Genomic DNA, 10,329 nt, shown 5'->3' on the forward strand with positions numbered 1-10,329 from the left:
CCCACCTCCATCCAGGTTTAGTAAGGTGAGCATCCAGACTGCCTAGGCTCCCCCAAAGCCAGTACGTGCAGTATACTTTTTAAAAATTTCCCCATAATTGTATATGATATATATGTAATTATTTATATTTGCAGACAAAATATAAAGGAGGAAAGCATCAAAGGAATAACTTGGTCTGAAGAATCAAGATTCAAATACTGGACAGTTGAGAAGTTATGTTTTCTCCACTACATTCTCAGCCATATCCAAAGGCATACAATTAAAAAATAATAATTATGCCCCATAGCACCCAACACACACCCTACTATAGAAAGCAAAGTAAAATTCCACTTCAAAACCACAAAGCTCCCATGTAGATGAAACTAAATCCACCTCATGCATCCCATGTAGATGAAACTAATCTCCTCCTCGCCATGTCTGAAGTCCTGGGTAAGCCCATAGCATGCATGCTCTGTAACTCTGTTTGCATTTGGCGTCCTTGTTTGCCCATGCCCTGAATGAGTACATGGCAGCCTGATGGGATGGCTGGCAATGCTCCCGCAATGCTGCCCTAGAGGACAATATCTTAATATGCTGTTTATAATACAAATAATTCTGAGCTTCACATGCTCTCACCAGTGTTTTAGGCTTTTCCTGCCTCAAGAATTATCTGAAGTCACATTTGGTGTGCTTAGTTTGATGTTTGCCTTGATCCCTGTGGGGCTTAAAGAGATTAAGACCTTGTGATAGCCAGATTGTTGGCATTTAATGCTCCATTACTCAGCTTTCGGCAGGGCTCAGAGTCAGTTGGCAGCACAGTTCCCGGGAAGCAAGCTCAATCCTGATGCTCTCCAGCAGGGTGTGTGTCAGGGTGACCTCAAAATAGGAAACATGTGCTTTCCAGGAAAGGTGATGTGGAAATGTCCATACGTTAGACATGCCTTAGTGTTTTCTTTTCCCTTTGGAGAATTAAAGGCCAGATGATTGTGCTGAGCACTGCTGTGCACCCTGCTCAGTCCATGTGCTGGGAATACATTTTCTGGCATGGCTGGGAGACAAATCTCTTCCATTTCTGCATGCCACAGGACTAGAAGCAGTGAGTCCCTTTGTTCTGGAGTAATACTTTAGGGATGTTTGTTTAGTAGATTTGGACCACTGTGATGTCGGATTCTAGAGTACAGGGTAGGTTTAATTATTACCCACAATGACAGAAACTGTCTAGCTTTGAGTTAAGATAGGCACATTATAAAATCTGGGTTTCTTGAATCCCTGCATTCTTCTATAAGGTACATCTGCTGGATTAAAAGCACTTCTCATAGGATCTATTACTCAGGAGTAGGTGAAAAACTGCAGGAGCTGCTATAAGTACCAAAATGTCTTTAGTGGCTAATCAAGGAATTCTGGGTCTTCTGGTAGAATTCTATTTCACAGGCTAACTGGAAAATAGGGCAAAACCTTACACTTCCATGTACTTAACATAGCTTTTAGTGCTTATTGTTTTACAAAGTGCCTCTACATGTTTATGTATACAGTTTCATTTATCCGTGAATTTATCTATATAGAGAGAATAAATTTATAATATTTGCAAACATGTTTTCAGAATAATCTTTATAGTTTGTTTCAACAGGATGATCATTCTGACTTTGAAAAGAGGGCCTCATTTTGCAGGAGCTTGTTATGAAGATATAATTCAAACTACTTTAGTTTTCGGTATAATTTTACTTCTCTTCAGAGGTACACTTATTGCCAATCACCATAGCAATAATTTTTTGAATGTGTAATCCTCCATTTATAAAATATGCATATATTCCACTATGCAATATGCTTAATATTGTAAAACATATAGAACAATGAACCTAAGAAGAATTTAAAATTGAATACTAAAGTCTTAATTTGATAAAAATAGTGAATTCAAATAGACATGATAACTTCAGATTTCAGTGTTGTATCTCATCACCATTCCTATCTTTTGATAGCATTGACAAACAACAATCATAGAAATAACAGGCAGCATTACCGTCTTCTATGTTGGTTGCTTCTGTTTGCATTACTAATTTACTGTTCGCCTGTTATTTCCTTAGAGAGATTTTTAATGCATTAATCTATTTGAGGACGTATAGTGATCAGAATTGGACAACAATCCATCTTTCAGATAGGTATGATGTTTAGAAGCAAATGAAGATGCCACAGTCAGTCCCTCCAGTTCATAAAAGGTCATGTGATAAACCCAGAGTGACGTCTAACAAATGGACTCATGACTTTTTAAGGAAACTAATGTCAGTTGTTGTCCAGAAGCTTATGAGAATTCTTTACAGCTCAGAATGATGCTTTGATAGTAATTGCACTCCCTCTGTCTTGCCATCCCAGTCAATTTTTGTTTTGAAGTTTGTGCTTGTTCTAAAGATCGGTATTGTACAAAAGAATTATGTTTTTAAATTATTAATTTAATTAATAATTATTTAATTCTTATTATGTATGGGATTTGGAAGTATCTGAGCTATGTACAGGTCCTTATCACTTACAAGAAGCAAACTGACCGGAATTTGCATTAGCTGCTGAGTGACTAGAAAGCCACATGGAAGCTCCCTCTAAAATTATGGAAGTCACATGTCTTATAGCTGTGAGCCAGTGAAGGGCATTCATACACCATTGCATTTTGCTAAAACAGACTACTTATTTATAAATAAAGCTTACAAATAAAGTGTATGAGGGTGCCACTAGTTAGTTCCCAATGCTCAGTCCCGAAATAATCACACAAAAAAACGTATAATTTGCAATACTCTTTGGCCAATAACTTAAGTGTATTTCTGGCTAACTCTTGTATACTGAACTAGCCCATCTCCATTAATCTCAGTATCCCGCCACGAGGCTGTAACTTGGCAAGTAAAGTTGTGGCATCTGTTTCCATCTGGGCAACATGGCTTCTTCTGACTCTGCCTTCTTTCTCCCTGCATTCAGTTTAGTTTTCCCTGCCAACCTTTGTTGTACTGGCCGAAACAGATTCTTTTTAAACCAATGATATTTACAGCATACAGAGGGGAATCCCATGCCAACAAATTGTCTAGGAATCTGAGCTATGGTAGCCATATATGTGGAAAATGCATCACAAGTGAATTAGCTCTCATTGTATACCTGGGAAGTAAGCTTGTTGCACAATGTATGATGAGACACTATCACAACAGGAAACCAGATATTCATGATTTCTGAGATGTCTTGTGATTCAGGCTTTGCCCCAGAAAGTCTGAGTATATCAAGTGTTCCTCTGAGTTGCAGGAACTTAGTAGTCACTGAGCAAGACTGAACAACATTTCCCAAGACACTGAAGTTCCAGACCGTATCACGAGGAGGACAATCAGTCACTGTTGTATTTTATCAGTTGTGAACAAAGATTAATTTGAGAAAGGCAAATTTCTGTATGCTCTATACCACACATTCTTTGATCCCTATTTATTGTCTTCAGAGTATTGACCAACAAATACTTCTATGTCAAGACCAGAGCAAGCATCTCTTTTATAGTGGGGAGAGAGAATTAATACATGCAGTAGAGACGATACTTTAGAAATTGAAAAGAAGTATGTGGGCAGTGGTGGCGCACGCCTTTAATCCAATCACTCTGGAGGTAGAGGCAGGCAGGTCTCTGTGAGTTCGAGGCCAGCCTGGTCTACAAGAACTAGTTCCAGGACAGACTCCAAAGCTACAGAGAAACCTTAAAAATCAGAAGAAAAAAAAGAATTGATTTGGTAAAGAGACAAATGGCCAAATATTCATAATGGAGTCTTATTAAGTTTTATCCTGTTCAAAGGTTCAGAAAATACAGAGTGCAGACCTTTGGCTAACTTTAATTCCTTTGAAGATGCTGAGTCTCATACCCTCCTGAACCAGTAGCAAGGATAACATTTATCTTCAAGAAAACCTGACTACTAATAAAATAATGTTAGAAATAATGGAAATGCAAAATCAATCTATGGAAAACAGGAATTTGATGTGAAGTATGTTAGGGAAATATAACTTTTAAGTATATTTTTCCCTTTCAAAATGAGTAAATAGTCACATTGTACAGAGGGTTATGTCTAGGGAATGGCCCTTAAACCAAGGCTTCCTAAGGTCTCAGACATTTAATTCTCCTAGTTGTCCTTTTATCAAACATTGTCATAGAGAAAATCTTTTATAAACCATCTTTAAAAAAATAGATAGATTTATTTAAAAATAAAATGAATGTGTCATTATTGCAGTCACATCTCAGTGTTTGTTGCTAGCAATGAGTGTATTCTAAGCAATAGGGCCCTGATCCCTGGGCCTCCAGATATGTGATCTAATGCTGTTGCCAGGTTGTAGTTATGCTATATTTATTATATATATTTACCTACATTTACATATTTGTGGTATTTGAAAAATTGGTGGTGGTCCCCATGATACACAACAAATGTATTCCCAGAATAAAGTTTATTTATCAGGATAGGATTCCTGTGTACCTCATCTGACAATATCTGGTGTTTGCACTGAAATGGCAAGAACAGGGAAACCCTGGACTTCATTATTTCTTCTTTGCTCTATTTGCAAACTGAACATTCTTGCCTGAGTTCTTTCTCTTTGCCCATATATCTTTTTCCACTCTGCTGAAAGAAATCTGGTTTTAGTCTTCTCTGTGGAAGGCTCTTGAGCTAAGTCTGCAAGAGCATTGGGTAGACATTTTCATTTTTTTTTTTTTTTGATTTTCGAGACAGGATTTCTCCATAGCTTTTGTTCCTGTCCGGGAATGAGCTCTTGTAGACCAGGCTGGCCTTGAACTCACAGAGATCCACCTGCCTCTGCCTCTGCTGGGATTAAAGGCATGTGCCACCACTGCCCGGCTGACATTTTCATTCTTATTACAAGAAAAGTTACATAAGTCACTTTGTGATGTTTTTCAACATATGTGCTGGGCAACCCCAAAGGCAAAGACATAAATTATATATTCAGTTGCATCTGTTTCCTGCAAATGACATAATTTTATTCTTATCTTCTTTAAGGCTCAATAAAGCTCCATTGAGTATACATACACTTCCTTTATCTACTCATCTTATTGGCACTCTAGCCTGATTCCTTTGCTTGGATTTTATGAACAAACATGAACGTGCAAGTATTTCAGTATTATGTTGACTTCATCACTCATATGTAGAAAGAGGTTTCTGCCTCCCACCAGCTGCTCTCAAAGTGTACATGCACAAACCCACAAGCTTCCAGTAGATCCTCTTCTCTCCTTGTCCTACATGACCATAGCAGTGCAAGAATTTGAGATGCTCACCACTGCATCCAGCATTTTAATGGAGTCACCAGGCTCATATGGTAAGCTCTACCCACTGGACCATCCCAAATTGAATCTAATGAGCATTGTGTGCTGATGCTATGTTCTGCTACTAAGTGTTAGCAAATCTAAGATTCCTTCTTTTTTTTTTTTGTAAAGTCATTGAGATCTCTTCAGTATTGGATTGTGTCATCTGAACTTCATGATAACATGACTCATTTCTCTCCTATTACTTTTTTTTTCACATTTCCTTTTGCCTATTGCCCTAAACACTAACATTATGATGAATAAGAATGGAGGAGATGGAAAACCTTGTTTAATTTCCTATTTCAATGAGAATGCATTGAGTGTAATGTTGGCTATACAGCTTCCACCTCCCCCACACATACACACATACTTGCATACATACACTTAAGAAACTGCATTTATTCTTTTAGTTGGAAAAAATTAACTCATATAGAAAAAAATTTCAGTCATCTTGGAGACAAAGACCACCTTTACACACCGTGCCATTCATAAGAACAGGTGGCTCCCCTGGGAGGCACTGTGACTTAGATCCAGACCCTGCAGAGCAGATGAGAAGGACTACGCCTCTCTCAAGGGCTCAGTGCCTTAGGATATGAAACCTGATTCCTATTTTCTTAGCCCAGTTCTGGAAAGATGTACTAGTCGTGAAGGGCTTAAAGGAGGAGAATGGCTATACTGTATCATAGAAAAATGGAAATTTTAAAAATTAAGTTTTCATATGACTTTATTTTGAATTTTTTTTCTTTCAACCACTTGCTGAGGAAATGACAAATATTGGTATTAGGGAATCCAATTATACCAAAAATGCTACATCTAGTCTGGGGTAGATGTTCTTATTCCTGGTAACATCCATTAACATGCACTAACTGCATAGCCACTATAAAGTAACTAGCAAGAAATCATAGATCGCCTACTCTACCACAGCTGCATGAAGAAACGTTTCATCAAAAATAAAGATGGCAATCAAAGTTGTGATAAAGTCTGGTGACTCAGAATTCTTTGCAGCAGACAGATGATAGGTTAGCCATGTCAGAAAGAACTTACACTCTAATAATAATGCTACCATTTCTTTTTATAGAAATGATAAATTCTTCACCTACTGCTTGATGTTTCAGGTCTGTTAGAGTCAGGATCCTGGCAGGTCAGACAGATTGGACATCTTTAGTAATCATGGTTGCCTTCTAATCACTGGTAGCAAGATGACTTATGATTTTTAGTCTTGGACATATACATAAACAGAAGGTTAGCAACTACACAGTAAGATTACGAAATAGAGCTTGAAAATTAACTGCACCAGGGCTGTGCTTGCACTAAGGCTTCACAAGAAGAAGCACCCAGGCTTTTTCTTCCCGCGATTCGTTTGCAGAGCAGCCCTTGTGGCCATTTCAAATACCATCCTCACTCCATCTTTGGTCTTTGCAGAACACTCCACGTACCCAAAAGCGCCAATGCTGTTCGCCAAATCTCTGCCTTGTTCAAGTTTTACCGGCTCCCGCTTCCTCTTGGCTAACTCTAGTCTTATGTGCCTGTCATCCCTAAGATCCTTCTTGCTCCCAACTAGGATGATTGGCACGTTGGGACAGAAATGCTTGATTTCTGGAGTCCATTTCTGTGGGATGTTCCCAAAGCTATCAGGGTTGCCAATGGAGAAACACAACAGGAGGACATCAGTGTCCGGATAGGAGAGGGGTCTGAGGCGATCATAATCTTCTTGTCCAGCTGTGTCCCACAGGGCCAACTCCACCTGTTTCCCATCCACTTCGATATCAGCCACATAGTTCTCAAACACTGTGGGAACGTAAACCTCAGGAAATTGGTCCTTACTGAAGACGATGAGCAAGCATGTCTTTCCACAAGCTCCATCTCCCACGATCACCAGTTTCTTCCTGATGGACGCCATTGCTTAGGGTTGCTTCTGCTGCTGTACCAGGCACCTGGGACTTCTCGGAGCACTGGCTGGCAGACCACACTCAGGCAGGCTGATTATTGTGGAGGAGGATGCCCATCCAGAGTCACCACCTCTGAGGCGCAGCTCAGCAGGAGGTGGCAGACTCTGGAGTTTACCAACTGAAGAAGGTGTTAGAAGGCGGGTGGTAGAGGGGAGGAGGCCGCGCATGCGTATGAGTGCCCAGATTGGCTCGTGCCTGCCTGCCCCACACACCCTCGTATTTTCACAGTTCAACAAGATAGGCCCAGACAGATCTACTGCTCAGAAAGCAAGGTACTCTAGCCATCATCACACCCAAGTGGGACATGATGGGAATTCTCAAGATATAGTCTTGTTGTTACTGGTTTCTTCGAGATATTCTCTGTGTAAAGGATACTGAATTTTCCCAAAAGCTTTCCATTGAGTTGATTGTACGATGTCTGTCCTTAAATTTACTTAAATTTAAATCTATTTAAATGTGTCACCAGACTTATTGATTTGCATATATTTAGCCATCCTTGTATCCCTGGAATAAAACCTTCTTGGCTCACAGTTTGTGAGAATTCTTTTTAGTGTGCCCTTGAATTCAATTTGCAAGCATTTTATTGAGGGTTTTGTATCTGTGTCCATCAAGGAAATTCATGGATGGGTTTCTTTGCTATGTCCTTAACCTGGTTTTGGTATGAGTGTTTTATTGGTTTCATAGATTGAGTTTAATAGCATTCTTTTCCTTTCTATTTTAGGAAACAATTGGGGAGGCCTGGAATTGACACTGTTAATGGTTTGGAAGAATCCAGTAGGGAATCCCTCCTGTCCTGGCTTTTTCTTTTTTGGAAGGATCGTCATTACTGCTGTAATTATGTTCCTTGTGCTTCTCTTTAACTTGCTCATGCCTTGATTTTGGTAGGTTATTTGTGCATAGAAAATTATCTGTTTATTTGAAATTTTCCATTAAAAATCTAAGTTTTCTGAATGATCCCCAGTGACTCTACGAATTTAATTGGAATCCACTGTTATATACCCATTTATATCTCTAGTTTTATTAATTCCATTTTCTCTTTATTTTGGTTAATTTTCTTAAAATTTGTCAACCTTGTTTATCTTTTCAAAGAACCAATTCCTAGTTTCACTGATTCTTCATGTAGTTTTTTAGTCACTATTTTATGAAGTAAACTTTATGCCTTGGCAGTTATTTAATTTTTTCTATTCTTTGACTTTGGGTTTGACTTGGTTTCCTGTAACCTTGAGCCACATCATTAAGTTATTTGAGATTTTTCTGATATTTTAGTTTAAGCACTCAGCTATATTTCTCTCTTAGAACTGTGTTGCTGTATCTTAAAAATTCTTATAGGTTTTAATTTCATTCTATTAACTTTTTAATTATTTCTTTAAAACGTAAGTGCTAATAGCTAAGTAATAAAACATAGAAAGGGAATTAAAAGGTGGAGAAAAGAAACAGAGGAAAAGCTCATGTGATAAAATGTAAGAAACAATAATGAGGCCTTACAGTGGTGGCACACGCCTTTAATCCCAGCACTCGGGAGGCAGAGGTTGGGGGATTTCTGTATGTAAGTTCGAGGCCACCCTGGTCAACAAGAGCTAGCTCCAGGACAGCTAGGGCTGTTACACAGAGAAACCCTGCCTCAAAAAAAACCAAAGAAGAAAGGAAGAAAGAAAGAAAGAAAGAAAGAGAGAGAGAAAGAAAGAAAGAATAATGGGGAGAACACAATAAACCAAAACCAAAGAATTAGGAATGATATAACAATGCTTTTTTTTTTTTCTTTTAAGCTTTTGCTTATTTGGTTTCAGTTCACTTGGTGGTGGTGCAGCCATTTCTTTTGAAAACCCAAATAAGTGAGTCCAGACCAGACAGAAGTACATGCAAGCTGAGCTTTTCTTTCTGGGGACCCAGGTAGGATTCAAGACATACAAAAAACATTGGTAGAATGTTTTTGTATGTATTAGGCCTGGAAATTAAAACAGTGTCATACCCCATCTCACACTGCTACATATACCAGCATGTCCTGTTACAGGTTAGATGTTCTACCTGTGTAGGTGTGATGTGAGAGAACTTTCCTGGACTATCAGAGAATACCGAACACTGAGACTAAAGCAACCTCCCCTTACTGCACAGGGCTCAGGACAATCTTGTGATCCTGATATCTCTGCAATCATTGTTCTCTGTCCTAGAGCACCAACTAGTCTCTTTTCTTCCCTCTGACTAGCATTTCAGCTGCGAACAGTCCAGTCTAAGGATGCCTGGCTTTGCTCTTCAGTATGATTACACTACACACAAAAGCAGATCCATATCCGTGGATCTGAGGGTCAGCTACACTGGGTCCACGCTCTTCCTTTTCTAATCATTTGTTTGGCCAATGTAGAGGGGAAAGCTGAGGCTTGAACTCTCCAGTGTTCTTGTATCTACATTCTCATTGTTCCCTCTGAGCTTCTACTCAGCCATTCCTGCCTCTTGTTTTCTTCCTTGTAAGGATTAACAATGTTTTCCTTATTCCTCCTCCACATTACAGGACGAAATTCACATCTCGTAATGTAAACATAGTAAAAATCCTGTAACTCTAGAGATTATAGGTCCAAGTATAGAAGATACTGCCATCATTTTGAAATATGAACATGTCTATCAAATTCCTTTCTAATATTTATGCTTAAATCCACTGCTTATTTATGACAGTTGTGCCGCTACTGCACTAGCAGGCACATCTTGGGTAGCATGTTGATAGTTTAACATGCAGTTTTCACTGGAATACTAGTTAAAGAATCTATTTGACTTTCAAATGAACATTATAAGTTATATTGAATCAGCTGAGTTATACAGAATGCTTGTATTAAGTCTGCAATGACAGCCTTTTTCTGATTTAAAACCAGTGATGAGAAATTTCATGTTATGTGTACATTAGCACATTTCTATTTTAGGACAGACTCTTAACACAAGTCCAGTAACCTATACGAATGGTACTATGTAAGTCTGACAGAAAGACAGGAACAAGAAATTGAAGAGGATACCAGAAAATGGAAGGATCTCCCTTGCTCTTGGATTGGGAGGATCAACATAGTAAAAATGGCAATTCTACCAAAAGCAATCTATAGATTCAAT

General features: G+C 38.7%; 1 protein-coding gene across 2 annotated transcripts; it reads right to left on the reverse strand.

Annotated features, from left to right (window-relative positions):
• Positions 1 to 6,102: 6,102 nt before the first annotated feature.
• LOC101986109 (transforming protein RhoA-like) lies at positions 6,103 to 7,190 on the reverse strand. 2 transcript variants are annotated; one of them, XM_026786023.1, is made up of 2 exons: positions 7,035 to 7,190; positions 6,103 to 6,785 (listed from the first exon to the last, which is right to left on the reverse strand). In XM_026786023.1, exons 1-2 carry the CDS (start codon positions 7,188 to 7,190, stop codon positions 6,609 to 6,611), a joined length of 333 nt encoding a protein of 110 aa, XP_026641824.1. In that variant the 3' UTR covers positions 6,103 to 6,608. The 2 variants fall into 2 exon arrangements, with proteins under 2 accessions (XP_026641824.1, XP_026641823.1); XM_026786022.1 differs by having other exon boundaries at positions 6,103 to 7,190.
• Between the last annotated feature and the right edge of the window lie 3,139 nt (positions 7,191 to 10,329).

This window comes from Microtus ochrogaster, linkage group LG3 (genome assembly GCF_000317375.1).
Source record: "Microtus ochrogaster isolate Prairie Vole_2 linkage group LG3, MicOch1.0, whole genome shotgun sequence".
In the NCBI taxonomy this organism is placed as follows: Eukaryota; Metazoa; Chordata; class Mammalia; order Rodentia; family Cricetidae; genus Microtus; species Microtus ochrogaster.